The sequence below is a fragment of the Diplotaxodon limnothrissa genome, linkage group LG19 (genome assembly GCF_057381915.1).
Source record: "Diplotaxodon limnothrissa isolate DT_005_m linkage group LG19, D_limnothrissa_male_GT1.1, whole genome shotgun sequence".
Taxonomy (NCBI): Eukaryota; Metazoa; Chordata; class Actinopteri; order Cichliformes; family Cichlidae; genus Diplotaxodon; species Diplotaxodon limnothrissa.
Genome location: NC_140614.1, coordinates 1,509,004 through 1,535,650, shown reverse-complemented (window position 1 = coordinate 1,535,650; position 26,647 = coordinate 1,509,004). Strand labels below are relative to the sequence as shown.

At 43.1% G+C, this 26,647-nt stretch overlaps 1 protein-coding gene across 1 annotated transcript; it reads left to right on the top strand.

The window, feature by feature from the left end:
• The first annotated feature begins 762 nt into the window (after positions 1–762).
• On the top strand, positions 763–23,929 carry setd3 (SET domain containing 3, actin histidine methyltransferase). Its single transcript, XM_085343231.1, has 13 exons — positions 763–811; positions 3,858–3,981; positions 4,577–4,669; positions 4,780–4,928; positions 6,475–6,547; positions 7,513–7,769; positions 13,513–13,571; positions 15,046–15,160; positions 18,415–18,489; positions 19,730–19,896; positions 21,957–22,042; positions 22,162–22,322; positions 22,429–23,929. Exons 2-13 carry the CDS (start codon positions 3,879–3,881, stop codon positions 22,891–22,893), a joined length of 1,803 nt encoding a protein of 600 aa, XP_085199357.1. The 5' UTR covers positions 763–811; positions 3,858–3,878; the 3' UTR covers positions 22,894–23,929.
• The last annotated feature ends 2,718 nt before the right edge of the window (positions 23,930–26,647 follow it).

Sequence of the window (26,647 nt, the reverse complement as noted above, 5' to 3'; positions counted from 1 at the left end):
TCGCCCAAGGATTTGGCACGGAGACTAAAGCAGCCAGGATCAAAACAGCAAATAGTAAATGACAAGGGTGGAAATGTTGCATGATTGAACCAGGGCCATTCACATCCTTAGCTTTAGCCTTAGCTTATTTTCATTGATTTGATTGCATGGTTTTAGTGTGACGTTGCTGTATGTAATGTATGTAATCTGCTCCATGATGCCTCACTGTAGATGGACTTCATCATTTACCCCTAACAAATCCACTCTAATATCAAAACGTTGGCACAATTAGGAATTATAAGGGGGCAGGGATAGCTCAGTAGGTAGAGTGGTGGCCCCATGATCGGAAGGTCGGGGGTTCAATTCCCCTGAACAGCTACCCTGAGGTACCCCTGAGCAAGGTACCGTCCCTACACACTGCTCCAGTGGCTGCCCACTGCTTCACTGAGTGAATGGGTTAAATGCAGAGAGGGATTTTCCCCACGGGGACCAATAAAGTACACTTTCTTCTTCTTCTTTCTAGACAGGCACAACTTTCAGCCAATCATTAGAGTTTCAACATTACCATTTATGGTCGATTTAATCTTTCTAAAAGTAGGCGTCCAATTGCAGTGCGAGACAGGAGAGGTTCTTCTTAAATTTACTTTATAAAGCGTTCAACTTCCTGGATCATGGTCTCCATCAACCAATTAGAACGGCAGAAACACGCATTGTGATTGTGGGCGTGGACCGGGCGTGAGGCGTACTTCGCGACTGCTCAAACGCATGCGCCACAAAGTCAGGGTTGGTTTCAGTGCAGGGTCAGAGGGAACAGCTGCTGTCACTTCAGAAGGTATGAGTGCCTGAGACAAAGTGCGAATGTAGTTTGGTTTGATTCAGTGGATCTTTTCTATAAACGCGCGTGTGTGGCGCGGAAGTCGTTGTGTTTATAACAGCCAAGGCTAAAATTAGCCAGCACTGCAAGTTAGCCCACGCTATAACTCCAACATGACCCTTCATTAGTTGCCAGCTAAGCAGCTCACAACTTGCTCGCTAGCCTTCAGAGAGAGCAGCTAGTGGGGAATGAATGAGCTATTTTGCTGCCCCGCTCCAGTTACCTCTCTGTTCGTCTTGGCGTGCTTAATTTATGGCCATAAGCTAGCTGCTGGCCTGGTGACACAGGCGAAACAACCCGAGACCCAGCTAGTCGTGTGAGCCAGTTATTTGGTGGGAGGGTTAACGCTTAGCTAGTACTCTACTTGTGTCTCGTTTTAAACGAAGCCCCTAAACTTATTTTCTATTTCTAGCAGGGAAAGTGTGTGATATGTCGCTGTACGGCATACTATTCACGGCGAGCCTCAACCGCTGTCACAGCCGTTAGCTTACAGAAGCTTCACCTTTTTTCACAGCTGAAAACCAAATAATTCGTGGGTGTTTCCTGCAGCTCCCTCAGAAAGTGTCCTCAGCGAGGAAGCGCAGTTTTGATTTAGCGACAGATAATTCATTTGAAACAACTGCGTTCACTAACCGTTTTTACAGGTCTGTTTAGTTCCGGTGTTGTGCCAAAAAGTGATTTCCGGTGCTTCTTTGTGTTTATGTCTAAAGTCTTTGGTTCTGATACATATTCTGCAGGCAACAGGACTTCAGATGTCGGTTATATTAAAAATAAAGAAATCCTCTGTATCTTTAAGTGTTCTACATTACAGTCAATCCAGTACTGTTTTGGCACTTAAAATATCTTTATGGTATATTTGTTACAATTTCTGTGTTGAAAATGGCATTTTTAATTTCAGTGAGATTTTTAAATTCATAAATAATGGATATATAAAAGTTGCTTTGCCAAAACAGATTGCTGTCAAGAGGTAGAAGCTACAATGTTCTGTCTATCTTCAAATGGTTTGATATTATTCATTAAAACATGCAAATACTGTCAATCACTTTTTGTCACATCACTGGTTTTCTTTCAAAGACTTCAGTATTTCTATTACACCAGCAGCGTTTAAGTACAGATGTCTATAAAGTGCACATAAAGTTATCTGCTGGACAGAGACTTTCACTGTCTGACGTGATGATTATTGATTATATGACTTACAGTTGGAAAAGTACAATTTGGCTGAGAGGCCATTGTTTAAGAGTATAGACTGTATATTAAAGATGGCTATGAAAGACCTCGTTTCTTGACAACTTTATTTATAGCTTCATATTTATCACAACAAGTTTAATTTATAAATATTTTTTATCCTCATTAGAGTCAAAATGTAGAATAAATAGAATCATTAGCGTTGTCACAATACTATCGTTACAATACAAACGTTTTCAATACCACTGGGAAGATTTTGACCTCTCCATGCTGCAACAATGGAAGTAATGGCGAAGCAGTCAGAGTTAATTTTCCCACTTATAAGTAAAATTTAACAAATAAGAATTTAAGATCAAGTTTAGAGATTTGATTCATTTTACAAATTTAGATAATTTCATTTCAGATGTGGCCGGTGACAGGGAGGTCTGGGCTTCCCTGCTTAGGCTGCTGTCTGCGCGACCTGACTTCAGATGAGTGGAAGGAAACGCGTGGATGATTTATCGTTTTAATTATGATTGAGTGGTTGTCAGAAATGTTGGTCCAGCGTGATTCATTCTTGAAGAATGTGACTGATGGTGCCTCTGTTTAGAGTTTTTCACATGAAGCAAATCTCAAAGTTAACTTGATATCTGAGTGTTTCTTAGTGCCAGACTAGTCAGCAGGAACGTCGCTGGTTGAAATGCACTTGAGGTTTTTATAATCCCATTTCTTCATGGTGACAGCAGCACGCCCTTTATCAGCAGCTTTGGTAACAGATTTGTTGTACTCGCGTTCACTGCTTTTTTTGTCAACTCGTCTTTCTGATAAATTCCTGTTCTCCGACTCTAACTGGTGCTCTATTGGTGGATAAATACACTGATCGAGACAATATTTTACTGATTAATTTTTTTGCTTCAATGCTTCATTTAATGCACAGCTCTGTAGTGCTCTGTTGTGAACCCATTGTGAGTGTGAGTATTGCACTGCGACTACAAATAGAGCTGCAATAGAAAGGTATCTAGGAGCAGCGTGTGAATAAAAAGCATCACATTAAGCCCGCTCAGCCCCCAGGGTTTAAACAAAAAGCAACATGACATAATAACAGCGAGATAGAGCCATTTTGGGACACATACAGACTATTTAAATAAAGAGTATTTAAAAATAAAAAAAAACAGTCTGGATGAAAGACATCCCCTGAATGATGGTGGTGGAAAACCCACTCTAACACACTGGTCTGAAATATTTCTCTTGGTTTAGCATCTGTTGACTGCATAATGTGGGACTGACATCCTTTTAATCCCTGCCACACCAGTCAGTGCCCTAAGGACGGAGAAAAGAAATGTCCCATCACAGAATGAAACTGAGTACTTAGAACAATTCTGGACTGATTAGCAGTGACTCAGTGGGAAAAGTAGACCCGAACCGTGGAAGCTAAATCCCCCCACAGCACTATAGAGTCCTCGCCCTGCAGGTTTAGGCTTTTGCTTGTCATTTGTCACCTGACTTTAGATTTGAAAAACCTAGACTAACCTACCAAGTTGATAACCACCATCACTTGCATATCGCGGTTGTTGGTTGTTGGCAGCACGTAGCTCCAAGCTGTCCCGTGTATGTTGCATTGGCCGTTGCAGGATGGCTCCTTCTGGTCATGAAGGTCTTTGGACTGTGAAGGTATCAGACTGATAAAAGCTCTCTTCTATTGGAATCCATTTGTATTGTGAAAAGTAATGGTTCACTGAGGTTCAAGCTTAGCTTAAAAAACTGATTTGTAATGTGTTGATGTCTCGATACTGTGGAGCAGAGTAACAGTGGTTAATGGTGTGCTCTCTCTGTGTCTCAGCCTGGTTGTCCATCCAGCATCATGGGAAAGAAGAGTCGGGTGAAGACTCAGAAGTCAGGCTCAGGAGCCATGGCTGTGGTTTCCCCCAAGGAGATGATGAGCCTGATTGCTGAACTGTTGCAGAGTATGTTTCCATTCAAAGTGCTCAAATAAAACCATTGTGTGCACGTACACTGCTCCATTATTTTGTGAGTACAACAAATATACCAATAAATCAGGCTATAATAAGGTAAATTATAATATTTTTGATTTACACACCAGTAAAAGTAGAGAAGAGGTCAGTGAGACTGACCCTAGTTGATGTTATGCATTAAGTGTTAAATTTTAACAGGCTCATTTTGCCCTGGTGGGAAAGGATAAAGTAAAAATGGAGATACAGTCGTAAGCATCATCGGATCATTCTACACTGCAATGTTGGGACTTTTGAGGTGCTGTCAAAAGTAAATACATTAGCATACAGACAAGCTGTTTAGCTAATACTAGCTTAGTTGTGTGTTTTGATCAGCTGCTCTAAGTCCTGATAGCTCAATGCATAATGGTAGATGCAGAAAGTAGCCTTGATCCTGCATCAACAGCAGGCATTAGACCAGTGACTTTCTGCAGATGTTCAGCAGCCTTCACGTGCTGATTTCTGCTCTGTGCTTGAGTATTTATTGCTCCTTCTGGTTTCTTGGATAAGGTGGCTGTATCGTTGAAGTGTTGCCAATGTGTTTTCCCAGAATGCAGCAGTGCAGCAGCCTCTGCTGGTAAAGAGTGGGAGGAGTACCTCCAGATAAGAGGCTTGGTGGAAAGAATCCGCAAAAAGCAAAAGGGTAAGTACATGTATAGTATTATGTTAACACATGATTGAGACTTACATACCCATCCCATTGGACTAAATGATAATAATGTTTGTTTTGTGTGTGTGTGTGTGTGTGTTCAGGCATGTCCATTGTGTTTGAGGGCAGCAGGGAGGAGCACTTCCCTGACCTGATGTCTTGGGCTAAGGAAAACGGGGCCTCCTGCGAGTGCTTCACTGTGGCCAACTTTGGGAAGGAAGGCTATGGCCTGAGGGCCACCAGAGACATCAAGGTTTCTACTTTGATTTTTTTAGAATTTTGAAGTTACCTCCTGCTTCACCATCACATGAGCAAACATGGGATATTTGATAGAGGAATAGCTTTTTATCCTAGAACTGCCAAAGAGCTCATTTTGAGTCCCAGAACTCAAAAGTAAAACTTCAGTGTCTTTTTTGAACACTTTTGCTCAAATGTATCATATAATTTTGGGTTGTGTGCAATTACAATGTAAAATATTATAACAGAAAATAATAACTGTTGCAAACCTGTAGGTTTTGCAAAAACTTTAGAGAACAAGGGTTCTCTAAAGGAACCAGTTCTTCTAGAGAACTGGTTCCCAGTAGTTCAGTTCCTTGGAATTGTTATTCCGCCCATCAATCCTGGTTATCTGTTCGACTTGCACAAAGGACAGAGCGCAGTGGTAAAGTGCAACTTGAGCTCTTTGAAAGCCCTGCACAGACGGCATGCTAACGCTAAGCTGGTGAAGAAGCCAGAGCGATGTTAGGCGAGTGAGTGCCGACTCCAGCCCAGGGCTCAGACCGTTAACTTCAACAGGTGACAAACTGATGAGCAGTCAGGCTGCAGCCTCATGTTTCTAAAGTAGAATCGATTTACTGTTTGTGCTGGTTTTCGTCTTTGTGTTCATACCTAAATACTGAGAGAAAGATGGTTTATGTCCTCATTGGCATAGAGGTTTGTGTTGGTGTGTGAGGCTGTAGGTTTATATTAAGTGTTAATTATGAGACGATGCGCATGAGCAGCCAGAGATCGAACCATGACACCATCAAACAGTTCTGATTAGTACTCATCACTCTACCTTTAGAGCTATACCCACCCGAATCAGCATCGCTCAATTCATATCATTTCCCATCCCTATACTGGTTACCCAGTAACATGTCATATTTACTCACAGCAGCTTTCATATCACATGTGTCATGTGACAGGGGTCAGGATGGCTAAAGTTAGCACATGGAGATTGATGGATGAACATATAGGAGACTGTAGTTATTACATGGCTGATATTGAACCACATCACAGGGGGTTGACAAATGAGTGGAGAGCTGGCTGCTGGTTCGTGGCTGTGCAGAGCAATGGGAGCGTGTTGGCTGTCCAGAGTGTGGAGAAGGAACCTGAGCAAGTAACAGCAGTAGAGTCGGTTATGACAGTTTGCTGGTAATGACTGTATTTGTTTTAGCATGCCTTTACTGTTTCCTTTATCTGGGGCAAGTGTTGGTTATGCATCCATCATTTATATGCAAAAGGTGTTTATGGCATCATGGCTTCACATCTTTATGCCACACTTGGTTTGTTTAGCAAACTTGTATTGCCAAATCGGAGCAGTCAGTGCCAGGGAGATGGTGCTACTTGGATAACTGTGCAGCAGACACAGATATCCCTGAAAGTAGCAGGTTAGGCCGACCTGTCTGCACCCCACAGGCTTTCAGTACATCAGTGTCAAATCCATTTTAAAATCAGAAGTTGATAAATACTCTGACCTCTTGGAAGAGGCTGACCATGTGATCTGTTGTGCTCACTACTATTTACTGTGTGGTTTACAGGCAGAGGAACTATTCCTGTGGATTCCCAGGAAGATGCTGATGACAGTGGAATCGGCACAGAACTCTATACTGGGTAAGAAATGAAGTTATTTACAACTCGTAGCTCATTCCATACAGTTGTACACATTAAGAGGGCATCGCAGCACGCCAGATCTCTTCCTCTGAAAAGTAATCTGCAGTCAGCCTGTGGGGCTGCTGCAGGACTCGTGCTGGGTCAGTACAACAGGAGAAAACAAAGACGTTGTTGGACAGGCCCAGCAGTGGAGAGGAGACATGTCGCAGACACGATGCATGTTTGATTTGCTGCAGTAAATACTTTTCTACAATCTGTAATCAGACGACAGAACAACACAAAGGTTTTTATTAGTCAGGTTTCATTTTTGCCACGTTCATAGATCTTTTTGATGTTTTATTTTACTTATTCTAACATCAGTGCACATATGTAGAAATCATTGTAATAACACTGTGATATGAAGGGTGTATCCTTTTTTAACTAAAGGCCATCAAAGCTCGCGGTGCATTGAAAACACAGGTTATACGCTGTGCCCCTCCAGACACGTGGCACATGTCCGTGTGACAGGCTCGTCCCGTGCTGTGGAGTCACTGCAGCCATCGCTGCTGTCAGCAGAGTGAGACGTCACATTCCCCCTCTCTCTCTTTGTTTTGGTCCTTACTGGTAAACGGCTGTGGAACTGAAGCACTCTGGAACTGGCTCATTGTTTGAATACACCTTAAAGCACCATGAACAAGAAGTTTTTGCTCCTTGTATTCACTGGCATCAAACCCACCAAAGCACATTGCTGGGTGCTGCTCACTGGAGTTGTTGCCACCAGTTCAGCCACAGTTTCCGTCAAGATGCAGCAATGTTTAAATCGTTGTTACGGAAGAGAAAAAAATCACAGTGTAACGTGTTAATCTCACGGTAGTTTACTTATATTATTATAAGCCTTTAAAAATGTTGGAATTTAAAAAACTGAATAAATAAATGCATAAAAATATGATTGCTGGTCATATGACCCTGTGACCTCTTTATGGCAGGTCCTTTGTATAGCCAGGATCGGATCCTGCAGGCCATGGGGAATGTGACGCTGGCCCTCCACCTGCTATGCGAGCGAGCCAACCCTGCTTCCTTCTGGCTACCATACATCCGCAGTCTTCCTCAAGAATATGACATACCTCTGTACTACCAGCAAGAGGACGTGCAGCTCCTACTGGGCACACAGGCGGTGCAGGATGTCCTCAGCCAGTATAAAAACACTGCACGCCAGTATGCTTACTTCTACAAACTGGTACAGGTGGGCAGATACACCAAACAAGACACAGGTTGTCAGCAAGTATCAGTGGGCACTCTGAACATAATTGAATCTTAACCTGATATTGAAGCCTGACGTCTGGTAAATGGTACAGTTTGCTATTTTTTAAAGGAAGGTTGGAGGTTGATTACTGGGTCAACTGGTGGCTTTATTACTGCCAGTTTGAAGGCCCATCAGTAGACAAAGACTGAAGATGAATTAATAGTAGGACAACTTTGACCAATCACATAGGAGTGTGGTCCAATGGAGACGGAGAAGGAATTCTCAATCAGCTGGAGTGAGACTAGATGCCAGTAGTGTTACAAGTAGCTGTACGTAATGTGTCTATGATTATGACTATTTTCGTTTTGTCTAATGGTTAAAATGTTATTGTGAAAATGAAGTAATTACTGATTAAGGTTAAGGTGATGCTTGGCTCAGTAGCGCTTCGACTCTTTGCCGGCCTGGCTCCAGTGATGGGAGGAAGGTTGTTCAGCCAGTACGATGTTGCTGAGAGCTTACTTAACAAATGATTTCTCAGGTTAAATGAAGATAGTGAGATGGGCTGCATGTTTTCAGAGGAGCCACAGGATCCAGGGTCACAGGGAGGATGGAACATTATTATGAGTTACTCTGTGGGAGCAGAGTTTGGGTAGCTGCTCGTATTGTGATGACACATGGAGTCAAAGATTTGCATCCTTGAACTTGAGCACAGCACTTTCAAAGAGACATCTACTGTAATAACACAAACTTTACAGAAGCTTGAGCTGCAAATCGTAGGACTGCAGCTCTGCTTCCTCTCAACTCAAAATGTTCTCAGAGGGTTGAATGAATTTGGCTGGGAATGAGAGCCGCTCCACCCAAAGTGGGATGGGCGGCGTCTCCTCTAGCAAGAGCCAAAAAGAAATGTTCACCTGCTCAGTTTGGGGAGGGGGCCCAGTTGGACCAAGGTGTCCCAGCAAAGTGCCAGTTGAGTGTAGCAGGCTTGTCATGTTGCTGTCCCCACCGCGACCAGGAGAGGGAGGCATTGTGTCAGGATTGACATGGAGAACAAACCCAAACATCTAAAATTAGCAAAGGAGTTCCAGATGGGGCCGAACCACAGATGGGCTCCTGTCGTCACAGACGAACTACGGATTATGATCTGATATTTTCCCTTCTTTGGAATTCAATTGGCTTATGAGCTTCTAATCAGACTGTGATGGGTGGAGGAGGATTTTTTTATTTTATAAATCAAAACCAGCACAATCTTTTTTTACAGTAAGGAGAAAGATTCGGTTTGTGAACGTGTGAAGATCACACACTGGCTTTTTCTGTCCAGTTTAATGTGCCAACAAATTGAGTGAGATGTAGAGAGTGATTATATGATGAAATGTTGCTTAACAGCCTCAGACAACAGATAGTGGGATGCTAATCTGAAAATATGCTAATGTTCCATTATTAATCTCAATCATGGTGAAATGCCAGCTCAGCTTTGATCAGGACTTTCCACGGTTCTCTCTGAAGTCGGCCTCTTCTTCTTAAGGCAACAAAAGACCGCTTTTTCAAACGTTTCTTTGAGGTGTGTGTTAAATTGGATGACATACAGGAAATACAGTTCATTTTGCATAACGACAGCAGGTATGAATGAGAGCTATATGTGGCTGAATCATTTGTTTCAGATGCACATATAATGGCGTGTCCCTGTTAGAATGACTGTATATCTTTATTGTTGAGCACAGTGATGGAGAGATGAAAACTCCTCCACACTGACGAGAGGGACTGATTCAAGTCATTAAGAAACTTCAGAGGAACTAAAGGTTATCGTTTAAGTTGTTGAGTTTAGGGTGAACTTGGTTTGTCACACACTGCTTCTGTGTTTTACTTTGGTTTCTGTTAAATAATGGCATGAAACTATGAGGTCCAATGTCATGTGTGGTTGATCTGAGGTTGTATCTACCTAACTGTAGACTCTGGTAAGGACCTGCTGATCTTTTTACTTGCCAGGAAAAGATCAGCAGGTCCTTTACACGGGACCAGGTAGGCTTGGACAGCCTTTTTCCATTTAATAAATGAAATCATCATTTGAAAACAGCATTTCATATTTACTTAATTGTTTCTTTATTTGACTAAAACGTGTGACAAACATGCAACAAACTGAGAAATCATGAAAGGGGCAGGATGTCCCCCCTCGTTCTCCTCTCCTCATACCCAACAGTCACAGGCAGATGGCTGCCCCTCTCTGATCCTGGTTTCTTCCTGTGCAAAGGGAGGCTTTCCTGTCACCAGGTGCTCGGTCACAGGGGCTGGTCTAATTGTTGGGGTTCTTCCTCTTATGTTTTAGGGTTTTTAGTTGTGTTGATTTGGTGCTAAATGAAAGAAAATGTATGGTATGGTTTTCTGTGCACTGTAAGGTCAGAGCAACAGTGTACAACTGCAGGGTCTGTATTAAAAAAGAAAAGGGGGGGAAATGCTGGAGCTACTCTGAACTTGACTTTATCAGGAGGAGAGGTTGTGCACGCACGCCTGCCTCAGGGTAAAATGGTGTGTGTGGTCACACCGTTTTACCCTGCATGCAGTGACACTGATTCATCCCTACAGATGAATTCACAGAGCCGTACTTGTCAAGTTAAAGAAAGTTCTTCCCAGCCGCTCCTCATAAATCAGCCAGCTTGATGAATTGACCAGTGTTATCCATTTGCATATACATCAGTCTGAGCGTAGAGCTCATAAATGCTGTTAGTATCACAGTTTGTCTGTAGAGTTCACCTGAAACAGCCAGTGTCCCTCTACAAACAAGTCTTTAGCCGCCATTGTGAAGTGCTGCCCAGCTGTTGGTGGTTGTGTTGGAGCATCACCACCTTTATTTTTAGTGGTCACAGCAAGGAAGTACTACATATGTAGAATCACAGTTGTAAGTGTTGAGTTAAATTAAGATTGCAAACAAAATCATCTTTTTAAATGGGAAATTTATGTCTATCACCATCTTTGCTGTTGGTCCTCACACACATGCACACTCTACATTAGTGTGCCTGCGTGTATACATGCTTGGATATGTGTCTGTATGTATAATAGTAAACACACACTTTCCAAGTTTTAGGATCATTCCAGCGCATCTCTAATGAAAACTGCTTTTCATATCAGCCGTGGAGTGTTGTCATTACCCTGCAGTGCTCACCTGGGTTCGTGATAACTCGACAACAAAGTGGCATAGAAGCTTTAAATTGATACTACAGGTGTATCTACTGAAAATGTCAGACGAGTTTGAATCTCAGTGACCTCGAGGTCAAGGTCAGAGGTCAAGTTTTCTGAAAATCTCATGAATGCAATAACTGCAGAACAACATAGGATTTTGAAATTGATACCAGATGTAAATGGCAGCTACATTGTAGCCACAGCCACCCTGGGGCGCACTGACAGAGGCGAGGCTGCCGGACACTGGCGCCACCGGGCCCTCTGACCACCACCAGTAGGCAACGGGTGAAGTGTCTTGCCCAAGGACACAACGACCGAGACTGTCCAAGCCGGGGCTCGAACCGGCAACCTTCCAACTCTTGAGCCACGATCGCCTGTGTAGGTGTATCTACTAAGAGGGTGACACCAGTATCTGATATTTCCCATGTTTCCCATGTCCTAGGCCTGCTCAGGGATACCCTCGACAAGGCCCAATGCTGTATTTGGTGATATGTTAGCAGAGCGTCTCTGACATTAGTACATATGCGCATGCATATATCCAACACGCGGGGCAGAGGGACGGTGGGGGTGAATGTGGGCGGTGTATGTGTTGTGGGGGATGGGGGTTTGGGATTGAGGAAGGTACATTCAGGTCAGTTCAAATCCGATGTGACAAGCTAATTTTCCAGCCCGGTCATCTGAGGAGGAGGAGGGAGTGTGTGTGTGGTGCATGGTGTGCTAGGATGGATCAGATGAGAGGACGCACCTCCATGAGCCATCCTGGCTCAATCGTCAAGCCAAAAGGAACCAGAGCTGTTGCTCTTTTAGTTATGCTGCAGAGACGCTAATCTGTTTGCACCGCTACATCGCAGGGACTTTGTTTCCAAAGAAATTTAAGGCCCTAATTATTAAAACTGGCCTTGGATTAAACTATAGTTAGGCTGAGGTTTAAAGAACTGGGCCTAGTATTGAGGGTAGCTGTCAGAAAAAGAGTGAAACGATGTAATGTTGTCTGCAGTGATGGACTCATGACGGTTGATGTTGAGTTCACGTGAATGTTGATCATCGTGGAAAATGGGAATGTGGTTCAAAACGGAAATGGAACAAATATTTATGTGACCAGGAATGAAAACGAACAAAGATACACAGCAGCTTCATTATTGTCCAGGATTTAAACTGTTTTAATAAGTAAAAATATTTTCAAGAAACAACGTTAAGGCTAACCGGTGGATTCTTCTGTATCAGTGCAGGTAGCCAACGACAGCAAAACTACTGACTGCTTAATAGAGTGGACAGTATACTGTGTTTTGGGGTTTGTTCTTCTTGTAAGTCATTGCTGCAGGCCGGGACGTTCCAAAGTGATCCCTGTTAGACGGATCTTCAGGTCCTAATTTTCCACCAAGTCATCGGTTCTGTTACTGGTCAGAGAACTGTGGTGTGGTACCGTCTGTACTGCAGTACACATCCTGTAAAAACTTCCTTTATTTGACTTCAGACAGCATGAAGTCTATGACAGTTTTAAAGCCATGCTCCATGCTTTACAATGGCCTTAATGCCTGTAGTGTTTCATGTCCACTTTAACAAGATCCAAATGCACCAACTCGTTATGAAAAGGTCATCATCAAAGAGGACGTGAACATGCTTTTTAATGCTACTTTGGACCTTTTTAACATGTGAGTCTGTAGCAACTGGCTCTGTTTTTGGAGCCAGCCTCACTTTTAGTTTGATGTTATCTGTTGTTTAATATTACAAAAAAGTATACTGTATGTTGGTGTCACTTAGCTTCCTGGTGGAGCAGGTGACTGTATGTCACAAGGCCTCAATGCCGTGGCCTGGGTTCAGTTTGACCCAGAGACCTTTGCTGTCTCCCCTCACTGTCCCACCGTCCCACCGTCCCACCACACTTTCCTGTTTTAAAATAATAAATAAAAAATGGTGTTAAAAATGCCCCGAAAGTGTCGACGTAGTGTTTTCAGTATTCAAATGGATATTTTATTGATCACGTTGGACAACAGACCGCAGGGTGCTGAGTCGTGTGCTTGGTCCGTTCTTCAGCAGCACTGTAAACTGGTAATGATGAGAATGTGTTACTTTGTAACCTCAAGCTGTGTTTCTTTGGACTGTAAGCCACACTGTTGGTAAAACATCAGAGCTGTTACACCGGCAGAGCCACCCCTCACTGAGCAGCTGTTTGGTCTTCGAGTTGTTCTTACTCTTTGGCCTTTCGTTCATATTCCTTCATTTTCGTCACGAACTCCACTGAATTGAACGGTTTGCAGCTGTGCAGGTGGTGCAGGTGGTGCCTGTGGCTTTGGTGGAGGAATCTGTGGCATCCATGGACACAGACACTTAGACAGGCACTGATTCAAATTACCCAAATTGATGAGACAGACTTACGACGGCTGCTGGCCACACCAAATTAGGCCGACAGAGATATATGTGTGGGGTCAAGTGTCCACTAAGAGACCACACACTGACACACACCCCTGTTGTAGCCATGTATTGTTTGACAGGCCTCTCAGGCGAAACCACACACACACACACAGTTTTGTGATTATTTTGTTCTTATTCCCATCGTGTCCACCTTCCCCAGACTCATCCCACTGCCAGCAAGCTGCCCTTGAAGGACTGCTTCACATTTGATGACTACAGGTCAGTGCGTAGCAGCGGTTTACATGTTTGTTTACCTTCTCCAGACTCTAGCCTGTGAATAGCAAGCTTTATTACAGCTCTGTTGTGACTTTTATGTACTAACCTTCATTTTGGTGGTAGAGAATCACTATGAGATCCACAGGCAGGGTTGTAACATAACTACACTCACAGTCAAGGTGGACATGTTTATAGTAATGGGCTGTATATAGTGCTTTTATAATCTTACTGACCATTTGAATTGCTTGACCTAGCTCACATTAAATTTATTATTACAATCATTAACCTCGTATGCATTTCTTTGGGCCATGGGAGGGAGGCAGAGCACCCAGAGAGCACCTATGCTCTCTGGGATGGAAACGTCACACAGAGAGGACCCAGCCAACTGTATTTTGAACCAGTGATCTCCTTGCTGTGAAGCCACAGTCCTAACCACTTGTAACCCTAAACACTACTTCTGGACAATTGTAATGAATTATTATGAGGTTGATTCAAAATGCTGCAGTGAGAGTACTGACAGGGAGAAAGAGAGAGCTTGTTGTTGGCTTCTGTGTTCATTGGCTCCCTGTTAAATCCAAATTTAAAGTCCTGCTCCTCACATACAGGTTCTTGAATAGTCAGGCCCCCGTCGTAAAGAGCTCATAGTACCATATCAGCCCAGTAGAGCACTGAATGCTGACTTACGTCTGGAGCCTAGGATATTTAAAAGGCAGAGCCTTCAGTTTTCAGGCCCCTCTTCTGTGGAACCAGCTTCCAGTTTGGATTCAGGAGACAGACACTATCTCTACTTTCAAGATTAGGCTTCAAACTTTCCTTTTTGCTAAAGCATATAGTTAGGGCTGGACCAGGTGACCCTGAATCCTCCCTTAGTTATGCTGCAATAGACGTAGGCTGCCGGGGATTCCCATGATGCATTGGGTGTTTCTTCTTCTTCTTCTGTCAAAGGTTTCTTCCTGTTAAAAGGGAGTTTTTCCTTCCCACTCTAACCATAGTCTTTGGTTTTCTGTATTGTTGTAGGGTCTTTACCTTACAATACAAAGCGCCTTGAGGTGACTGTTGTTGAGACTTGGCTTCATATAAATAAACTAAAAATCAAAATCAAATCCATCCTGGGCTTAATTTAATGTCATATAACTTGTTTTAAGATTCTCTTCTGCCAATGATCAAAGTACTTTGTGGCAAATAGGACGTCTGTCACTAAGGATGTAGATCAGGCCAGTTACTAATTGGAAGGTTGGTGGTTAGATCCCAGGTTACTCCTGCATGCTCAAGTTTCCTTGGGAAAGACCCTGAATTGGAGTGTGGATGTATGTGAATGTTAGATTAGGTGTAGAAAACCGTGTTTGTATAAATGGGGGATGAGGCGTGTTGTATGTAAATCTCTTGAATTGTTCTAGTGGAGGAGTAAAGCACTGTGTAACTGACAGTCTGACTGATCTCCGTATTAGAACGAGAAACATGTTTGTTTGATTAACAGGTGGGCCGTATCCTCTGTGATGACCCGTCAGAATCAAATCCCTACTGAGGATGGCAGCCGGGTCACCCTGGCCCTCATTCCTCTCTGGGACATGTGCAACCACACAAATGGACTGGTGAGCACACACACACACACACACACACACACACACACACACACACACACACACACACACACACACTTGTATACTTTCCAGGAAATTGATTCTGTCCATTGGATGTTACCATTCATGTGAAAAGGGAGATGCCATCTCTGAATTGCAGAGTGTCTGTCACCATCGTACGATGCTTTAGGTGCAGCTATTCCCCAATTCTGTGTGAATGGTGCTCATAGCCATTGATCAGTGGCTACGAGTACCACTCTGCATTTAAGTTTTATCTGGTCGTTAAGTGATGGCATGACGAATCCTACTTCCGGGTCTAAAGTAGTCTGTGTTTTAATATGGCTTTTGTGTTGTTAACATGTTTAATGTTTTGTATTTTCTTCTATTTGATCTCAAAAAGCTCCTAAAACAGTCAGTGATCACTGTTGACCTCCCTTTATTACCGCTAATCATTTATTTAAGCTCAGTTTTTAAAACCTTAGGATGTAACTACAGCCCAGCCCATGCAGCAGTATATGAATGACTAACCTCGTATTGTGGATGGATTATCTCAGTTGTTCTCCTGGCTGAAGTTTGGTCCTTTTACAGCATCCTGCCATGCGATTACATTTGTTCCTGACCACCGAGAACACTCACGTTAACTTTTATCGAGTGGAAAAAAAGTTAGCTTGTTTATATTATGCTAACATAGCTGTGTCGCTAGCAGTCACGTAGCACATCATTATATACCAGCTAGCCAAACTTCAGTAACCCTACAAACGTCACTGCTGTTTAGTTTCCTGTCTTCATTTATGTTGGAAGTGATAGCAGAGCTGTACGTTTGAATTTGTTTCCAAAACCCTGCAGTCAGGACATGCTATATTGTATTTAGATAGAAGCTAGCGAGCTAACTCCCTGCTAACTTCTAACTCCGTTAAATGTCATAAATTCCGTTTTCATGGATGCCTGGATGTTAAACGTCATAGTTACACCTGGTAGAGGAGAAGGCTGATCATTTTATTAAAGATGAAAGAATTTAGACAGTTTTTAACTCTCAGTAATGCCATAGTGATCGTTTGATATATGGACCTGCAGCGGAGTTTAGGTCCAGACACGACTAGTGACGTCAGACTGAATGACCGGATTGAAGGGTCTTTACCTTAAAATATGTAGCATCTCTCGGCAATTTGATTTTATATACATGGAATCAAATTGAATAATCTGCATATTAATGATTATGAAGTTGACCTCAGTCAGTGGTGCTATTTTTGTCATCATGCAAATGTACCGTGGATAAGGTTGGGGACAGCTGCAGTCAGCTGAGACTGAAGAGTTACTGAAAACACATCCAGATAAACAGAATCAACTTTCTGGGATTTCTTACCTGGATGATTGAGGATACATCAACACACTTGTGTTGTAACCTGATTGTTTAGCACAGGGTAAATATTCTGACACGAAACACTCTGTGCTCTTCCCTCATGTGATAAAAATTATAAGCAGTATGTGGTTTCATTTTCAGCAAGTTGGAAAACATTCTGCTGAAATGAAAAACTAGAGATGCAGTGTTTTAAGCATTTCTTTTTTTTTCTTTTTTTTCTTTTTTTTTACATTTAAGGTCATCAAACAAATATTGGAAATATTTGTTTGATGAGTAATATTGCAAAAGATAACCCAAATAAATAGTTTACAGTAAAAACTGGAGATTTAAATAATTTTATTGAAGGAAATGTTATCTAGACCTACCTGGCTTTATATGAAAAAGTAATTGCACCTTAAACATAGTAATTGCTGGTGCCGCCCTTGGCTGCAAAAACTGTAAACAAGTATTTGCGAAAACGAGCAACGGGTCTCTCGCATCGCTGGGAAGTAATTTTGACCCACTTTTCTTTGCAGAATCGTTCAAATTCAGACAAACTGTGGAAGGGTTTTGAGGATGAATAACCTTTTTCGGATCATGCCAAAGCATCTCAATGTGATTTGAAACAAGCCTTTTACTCCACCACTCCAAAACCTTAAATTTGTTCAGTCTTTGTCTGACTGGACATCAGCAGGGCACAAACCGATGGCCAGCCGTTCTCCTTCAGCATCATCTGGTATTGAGCAGAATTCATGGTTCCATCAATTACAGCAAGTCGTCCAGGTCCGCAAGTAGACCGCCAAAGTAAAGACGATGCACCACCTGGCCCCGCCTATATATTCTGTCCATTAAAAACTATGAACAGAACGTCCACCACCCTCCGCAAATGAGTCTGACTTACTGCCGACAATATGAAGCTTTGTTCGTACAGGACCTGAATAAGTACGCACTCTGGCATAGACTTGCCCTGGTTGGCTGAGAAGTGTGAAAGCGTTTTTCTTTTCTTTTCCCCCCCTACAGTTGGAGCACACACCCTTCTTAAGTAGGGTAACCACCACCCCCGTCTGCCAGTCCTAAAGGACAAACACATGTAGTGTTGCAGAGCAGTGCCAGCCAGGGTAGGCCTGCAACATCCAAAGGCTTCAGGGGTGAATCTCAAACAGTTGCACAGTGGCAGGGCCCCCGGGGTGGCTCAGTACGTTAGTGATTTCAGCTCTGTGACAGGCAAGTCCACTCCTCAGACTTCGAGGAGATCCTCAAAGTGTTCCTTCCACGGCCCGACTATATCATCAGTGGAGCGTCCCACTGCTACTGTAAACAGTGTGTAAAATACCGCCTCCCCCTCTCGACTTGTCTGAAGAATCACTTTGAGGCCAGCTGAAGTCTTGTTCCGTAGTTCCACTGAACTCCTCCCACACCCGAGTGTTGTGGAAAATACTTTCTCATTTCACTGCATATTCAGTCTTGGATGGCAGTTTATTGGGGTATTGTCTCTTAATTTTTATTTCTAAGTGAGCTTTTCCTTGAAGGACCTCTGGTTACATCCATCTAGCTCATGGGAAGCAACCCAATAGCATGATGTTATCATATTTTACTGAAGTTTTTTTACATCAAACTGAAGGTTTTTCTTTATATTTACCTTTAAATGCAAATTGGCAAACTTCAGTTTTAGTCCCCTTTCCTGCATTTGTCTATGACCTATAGATTAGCATTACAGTGTGTGGTGGCAGTGTAACATTACTGCTTGGGAAGAGTGTGGACTGTGGGCCCTCACATGTCAGACTTTCTCTCTAAACTGAGATTATTAAGTCAAATATGTTGCAGCTTGCTGACATTTGGAGCCACAGCAAAAGCTCTGACTGGATACGTCCTGCTGCAAATCCATTTGGTGAGGGCTGCGTTGATGACATTACTTTTAAACTTGCAGATCACCACCGGATACAACCTAGAGGACGATCGCTGTGAATGTGTGGCACTGCAGGACTATAAGGAGAACGAACAGGTGACGAGATCATCACTTTGGTCTTTGTGTCTCATGTCTATGTACACAAGAAAGCCTCAGATATAGAAGTTCAGTTAGACTCAGTACAAACTCTATGTGCCTTTTTTATATCGCTGTGCTGCCATTTTATCTTCCATCAGCAGAAATTTGTATAATATTTTAGTTGTTGTTGTGTAGTGACAGCACCTGAAGTCTGGAAATGAACGCTAACAACATGTGACTGAGAGTTGTCGCCAAGAAGGCGTCTGATGATGATTGTCAGTGATGCAGCCACAATCCTGTGTGCACATTGTTTCAGTATTCTGAAAATAGTATGTTAACAGTATATTTTATGTTATTAAATTCACAACAACACTTGCTTCGTTCTAATGTAAGTTAATGACCAGAGAACACTCCAACAAATGGATGAGCCCATAGGAGCACGCGCTCTGCTCTGCACATGAGCAGTTAGCAGTTTTACAGCTACTCTTTCATGAATCCTTAAAAGGAAAGTTGGAAATGAACCTGTAATTAGCTAAGACAGGTCAAGTGATGGCTTAATTACCACCAGCCCGAATAACTGAGCTGTCACTCAATAACAGAGATTGATCATATTTAAGATCGGATCAAGTGCCATGCTTCAGTCTTAGTCTTCAGCCAATGCCTGTCTGTGTGTTAGCCCTGCGACACACCCGTGTGCTCGGCCTTTCGCCCTGTGGTAGCTGGAATGGGCTCCAGCCCCGGCGACCCTGGTGAGGATAAGAAGATGGATGGTTTTTGCCATTTTTATGGCTGAGGGGCGAGCAAAGAGGCGGGCAGGCAGCGTGGACACCCAATAGTGTGAATGCAAAAACGAGGTGACATAGTCCTCTGACATTCATGCCGTCTACCAAAAGTCTCGGGCGAGTTTGAATCTCGGTGGCCTTGAACTCAAAATGGCAGTTTTCTGAATACACGGAGGATTTTGACATAACACAGGTGCATCAGTGTTTGTTTTTTCATTGTAGCATTCATATGAAGCATCTTGACGCGGCTGCTGTTGTGATTTGGGGCAATACAAGTGAAACTGACTTAAATTTTAAGAATTACAAGCAAACAAGTAGCTTAGAAATAAGCTGACTAAAGCAAACATATTTCTAACTGTTGAACTCCTTAAGATATATGCCAAGTTGGATATACTGCGTTCATACTGCTAGCATGTATAGATCCTGCTCACTACGGGCAGGACTTTGTAGAATCTGACCACATGCTCTTTCCACAGATCTACATCTTTTATGGCACGAGATCCAATGCCGAGTTTGTGATCCACAATGGCTTCTTCTTCCAAGACAACGCCCACGACCGGGTGAAGATCAAGCTTGGTGTTAGTAAAAGTGAACGCCTTTACGCCATGAAGGCTGAAGTTCTGGCGAGAGCCGGCATCCCAGCGTAGGTTCAACCGCTCGATCAGCAGATCTCTGCACGCTTTAATATGGGTCAAGAAGAGCTCCGGGCTCACTATAAACTCATGTAGATGCACTTCTGTCTTCCAGCAGTAGATATTTCCACCAATTAGGCTCCTCTTTGCTATAATTAAAGCACATAATGTAAATGTTGCAGCCCCCCCCCCCACCAAGTTTCAATTTACTATCCACCCCAACACTTTCATCACCAAGAAGCTTAATCAGTTTATCATTAGCTTCTTAATTTTATGCAGCATTCTCAGTGCAGCATTTTTAATCAGACGCCTTTAATCTCTTATTGATGGCAGCCTAAATCTCAAAAGTGGAAATTAAGTGAAACAATCCACGTTGTTGCTGGGGTGATATGCTCGTGGATGGTTTTCAAAGGGACGAGTCACAGACTTTGTGTCGGACCTCGGTGACATGTGGAGTCGCTGCTGTCATCACTCTTTTCCTACAACATGAAGATCAGTCTGAGCAGGTATTTTAAGTGGCAATAACAACCTTTAAACACGCTGCAGGGCGCAGACTGAGGCTTCCTTAGCTGGCTGCACTCCTGCTTCTGCAACGTTGGACAAAGGGATAATTTAATAGGAAGAGTAGGGAGGCAGCTGTAATGCATTTGTTGGTTGTAATAATGCTGACCCTGTGCTGCTCTGATCGCCACATCGATCACTTTGCTGAGGCAGGGAAATATTGTCACTTAAGGTCTAATATAGCCGTGTTTTCTGGCCTCCTGCTGACTTTCACAATCCACAGGAATACTGGAAATTGCAGTTATTAACATTATTGTTCAGAGGCCAATGGAAAAATCAGATCTGCGAGTACGAGGTGAACTGCAGGCAGATGTCAGGCTTGCAGGGATTTTGTGAAGGCTCACATGTGGACATCCATTAGTTTTTAAAGGAGCCTGTTCTACTTTTCCCTTTCTGTCAAACTAACGGTGGTCTGTGTTAAACATGGCTGCAGATTCAAAGAGTGAGGTCAGTGTGAAGCCACCAAGAGTTCAGGTTCAGAGTGCTGTAAATACTCAGTTTATCCCTGATGTGGTCCCCTCAGGTGCTCAACAACAGGTAGCCCAGCCCACCTGTTGGTGGAAACCTTTGGTTTACATTTCTCTCAAAGGGAGGGGAGCTAACAGACAGTGGATGAATTACAGGCTGCATCAGTGCTGGGGATGAGATTCTAGTCTTTAGCTGTGCACTCCGGAGCCTGAACGAGCCACTGCTGGTCATTTTTACGTAAGCTGCCTCACCAGCTGTGTCTGCAGAGCACTCACTTTCAACAAGGCGTTCGTGGACAGGCATGCAGAACATATTTCTCACATTATACAGGCTGGCTCTGTGGTTTGCACTATTATTAGGACAGCTTCAGATGTTCAGATGGATATTTGTCTGAAGTGTCAAATACAAAGCATCAGGAAATGGTTAGCCAAGGTTAATTCTGATCATATGTGAACATGAAACGCACGACTTATGGTTTTCAAATTGATACCATAAGTGTGTCTAAGTTTCCTGAATGTCTTGTGAGTGAGAGGGATGTTAAAAGCAGCGGTGAACCTGCTGGAAGGCTCAGGGGTAGCTCTGTCGTCCCACGGTGTTGTTGGGTGAACAGCTTTTGGCACTTCTGTGTTGGTTTTATGTTTTTCAGCCCAACACGATGCTGCTTCATTCACTGTCTTGTTAATGACATTGATTTGGATGAGATCGATATAGTTATCTTTACTAGTTACTCATTGCAGTGAAGTTACAGGATGTATAGCTCAGTACCTCTCTCACTACACCATCCAGGTCATGTGCTCTCTTCTTGTAGTTGAGGTTTTTAACATTGAATTAAAAACACTCTTAATTTTCCGGTTAAATTGTGGAAAATAAGAATCAGGATTCTTGTTTTTTCATCACCTGCCACTGCATGAAATGGTATTTTGTACTGTGGAAGCTGTCCCGTATTCTGGGAAGCAAATGGTACAACTGTTGCTTTAAGAACTTGTGTGCAGAGCTGTGGTGTTGCTATGGTTTAATAACTCTTTATTCTGCTGTCTTTCAGCTCCTATGTTTTTGCCCTTCACTGCAATGAACCCCCAATTTCAGCCCAGCTCCTCGCCTTCCTAAGAGTCTTCTGCATGACGGAGGGTAAGGCGCCGACACATTCCCAAAGTGAGATGAACCCAGACATCCTTTGACCTTTGGAGCCTGCCTCTTACTACTTGTCTTCTGTGGCCCTGCATATACTAACATGTGCGTAATTTCAGATGAACTGAAGTACTACCTGCTCGGAGAGCGTGCCATCAATAAGATCTTCACCCTGGGCAACAGCGAGTTCCCTGTGAGCTGGGAGAACGAGATCAAGTTGTGGACATTCCTCGAGACTCGGGCTGCTCTTCTACTCAAGACATACAAGACCACGTCAGAGGTCAGTGTGGCGGAGGTTTAGGCTAAAGCTTCTCCGTATTTCAAAGGCAAAAATATTTCCTGCCTTCTGAATAGCAGACGTGTTTTTATTCTCTCCTGTTTTTCAGGAGGACCGCTCCATGCTGGAGAAACCTGATCTGTCTCTTCATTCCCGCATGGCTATCCAACTCCGCCTGGCTGAGAAGCAGATCCTAGAGAAGGCGCTGGCTTGTGGCCGAGCCAAACGTCTGTATTTCCAGAAAAATCTGGAGGAGGGGGCGTCGCTGCCTTGTTATGAGGAAAGCGATATCGCTTTGCTGGAGAATACTGAAGCGGATGCAAAACTTCCAGTTATCCTGCGTAAGGTGGAGGAAGGCCAGGAGATCCAGGTGGATGAGGACAGCCCTCTCCTGAATGGGATGAAGGTGGTGTACGGGACTAATGCAGAGGCTAATGGAGAACGAGATCAGGACGATAACGTCAGCACAGATGTTAACTCTGCTTTGGCCTCGATGGGAGGTTCGAGCCAAAGGGAGGAAGCTAACCCAAGTGCCAGTCGAACTGAAGACGAACCCAAAGAGAACACTGTTTAAATAATTCCAGTAACTGCCACACTCCATGCTGTTTATTTATTTTTGTGTCTCTCCAAGGACTCAGAAAAATAGCTGAAAAAAGAAATTGAATTAAAAGTCATGGAACTTCTGTGTGTGTTCATCTAGTGTGGCTTTTGTTAGTGCTTGGTTGCCTTCCAGGCTTCTATGCAGAAGATATTTTTATTACACTGGAGTTTTAGTTCCCTTTGAAACACAGATGTAAACTGAAAGTGCATGTGGGAAGAAACCAAAGGGACAACAGCACCTCGAGGCGACTGTTGATTTGGCACCGTTTAAAATTGAACAGGTTCTAGAAAAAGGAGGAAAAGGTTTTAGCTGAACATCTCTACAAAGCCAAACTCTGCCTGTGATGTGAATGTGTTGGTGTGTGTGTGCACCACTCTGTCTGGTTAATGGCAGAATGCTCTGTAGCTGAGTCAGGTGTTCAAAATGACACGCTGATCTGGAAGTTTTGCATTGGAATATTATTTAGCATTTTAAGGAGTAACTAAGTAACCTGTAGTGTAAGCTGCACTGATTAGGAGTAGTTGTGGCTGCAGTGAGAACTACATGATGAAGGCGTACAGCAGCAGCGACTCGGTGAGACGCAGGGAACGCCTTTGGAAGCTTTTTCTTCACCCGCCTTAAAAATGTGCTCGTCCAATCACTGACATGTGACAGGTGGAAACGAAGAAGAGTGTGTCGTTCTCTAGGTCGCCATTGATTGAAGGAGTGGCCTCAGTAACTGTGTCTACGCTGGTCACGACTGAAAGTCTGACAGGCCTGCAGTGTAACACTGTGGACGTCGGGGCTTACCCCACTGGTGATTTCAAGCTGACTGAATGTGGCAGCTCTGTAGATCTTACAGGGATGCAGACCGAGGCCTCAGAACCTGTTTGGATGAATCCGTTCTGGATAAACGCTGCACAAAGATGTTGGACGTTACCTAGCAACTTCTTTGCATCAAGCTCTGGCAGTTGTATCTTATTTTCAACATGTCTTCCTCGGTACATTTCTTGGTTCCTATTAAAAATGAAAGCACATACAGTTTTTCTCAGTCATTTCTTTGGAAGTGGAAACAGATAAAATGCTGTTAGAGTTAACAGCGCTATTATAGTTGCAGACTAAACATAGCTTGTCAGTGTTTACCACAGAATTGGATTGAAGTTATACCTGTGATGGAGACACCAACAGGACACGCCCACTTTGTTAAAGAAATACATGCTACTGCAAAGAGTTTTGGAACAATATTGGCTCCTCCCTGATCCAGATCAGCCTCAGGTTCTGCTGTTACAGTCAGCAGAGCTAAAGAGAGGATCAGCCTGACACTGGAGAAACAGACCGATGAGCTGGTTAGTGGCAAATTTCAAAAAGCAAAAGCACCATTCTTTCTGAAAGCTAAAGTAACCCTGCAAAATATACATTCATATGCTCGGGGATCCCACCCAAGTTTATATTTAGCAAGCAAACACAGTTAAGGGAGCAGATGATGTGTGCCGCCGTCATCCTGGGAGGCTTTGTGCCATTAGAGCCTAAATAAATTCAAACCTCAAAATCATTAAAGATGTTCTTTATATGATCATTCCAGCCCTGAACAAAACCAGCTCAAAGATAACCGTGACACTCACGCCCATGATGGATATATGTAACCTGCTGACCACAGCCTCTCCATACATACCACTGTGTACATGCACTACAGTTGGTATGTTGTGAGCCTGTGAAAAAATGAGCACCAGACCCCTTTGAAATGTGTTGATTGGGCATTTCCAGCTTTTTTTTTTGAGTCACTAATCATGTCAGCTCAACAGAAGTCTGGATTTAAAGGACGGGTGTAGCCGTCATGATGTTGCCCACTGGTTGGGGAACTCTGCCTTTGGAGTTCTTTAGCTTTACATTTGTAGGGTGGGGTGCTGAGTTATCGTTTTTAGTTTGTTTAGTCTCCTGCAGTCACTAATTGTACAGGTGCAAGACACAAATGTCTGCTAATCAGTGCCAAACAGATCAAAATCTAGAATTTAACAGAAACTGAAATAAACCTTTTGGATTAAAAAAAACTGCTCCATCAGCAGAAACACTGTGGAGAGGGTTCAGTGACTGATATCAGTCGAGGTGAAGCAATTGGTAAATGGACACAACTTGCTTCACGCTCCAATGGATGCATCATAGAGCAGCTTAGGGTTGGGATTTCACCCAAGGATATTTGGCATGCAGACTGGAGCAGCCAGGGATCGAACCACCAACCTTCCAATTAGTAGGTGACCTGCCAGCCTGATTCTATCAGTCAAACTGACCATGCTCCTAACTTGTTGAATACTAACCTTTGGAGCAGCTGCAAGTGTCCAGAAGTTGATCTAATGAACTGTAACAGTTATGAAGAGTGAAATTAGCTATAAAACAGCTGTTTCAGGCTATAAACACATCATTTTCTTCGCTGTAGCTAAATATTTGATGCAAGCACCAACCTTCAACATTGAGCTTCCACAACAGTTCCTAATCCTGTCTAAATGGCCAACTTTGCAATAAAATAAAAATCATATTCATGGTCCAAAAACTGATTTTGGCCTCCGTGGAGAGTTTGCCTCTTCAAAGCAACTGTGTGGTTGGTGAATACATTGATTTTTATGAATAACAGGATAAATACACTGGAATGAAAAATGAAGCCAACGTGTTCATGCCAAAAACTCCGCTCACGTTACTGGACCTGTGTGTCAGCTGTTGTGTTGAGCTACATTTAATGGAACTGACCAATAATATCAACTGCTGTGAGGTGCAGAGTGTCCAAGACACTTTTGCAATTGGTGCAGTTTGTATTTTATTGGTGTGCTTTTTAGCACTGATTGCATTTATGTGTGTATATGCATTGCACTTGTACAGCGTATGAATTTGGTTTGCTACAGAAAGCACAGCTTATAAAATGCTAACAATGAGTCCAGAGACCAGTGGTTGTCACATGTCTTCAGTAACGGTGGGTGGTTTTAACACTGGAGTCTATAAGGATACAAGCTTGTGGAGTCAGCAGAGGACCAGAGGTTTTTGAGCTTGACTGAATTTGTTAGCTAATATATAAAATGAACAGAACGAGAGGGATTTTATTTTTAAGCAGATTTATTTATCATATTTACAGCTATTAATATGTACTGTCTGCCATTGTAATGATCTGTTGTGGCTGATTGAAGGTGGGAGAGCACAGTCCCGGCTTTAACCATAGGCTCAACTATTCGTCTCCTGCCTGGGTATGTTGTTTTCAATCCACAGACACACGGTCAGCAACTCCTCAGTTTGCTTGTGTTGTCTCTCTTTCCTTGCCCCTGGATATATCAGGAATTCATAAAAGTAGCATTATCTTCAATCATTAAATTTAAGGCAACTACATTCTGATGTGCTTCCTTCATAATTCATGTCTGTCTAAGATAAAAACTCTTTAATGCAGCGGTCCCCAACCCCCGGGCCTCGGACCGGTACCGGGCCGTGAGAGTTGAGGCTCAGGTGTGAAATGTATGGTTTTCAGGGTTTTATCGGTTTTCAGCGTTATTTTGTTATCGTTTTTATCGTTTACTCGGTTTTCCTGGGTCTTTTCACGTGTGTTATGAATAAATCTTCTTTTTTTGGTACCGGTACTAGTTCTATTTTGTTGTATTTATCCGCGACACCTTAAAGGCCGGTCCGTGAAAATATTGTCGGGCATAAACCGGTCCGTGGCGCAAAAAAGGTTGGGGACTGCTGCTTTAATCACTGGATTTAGTATTATTATGGG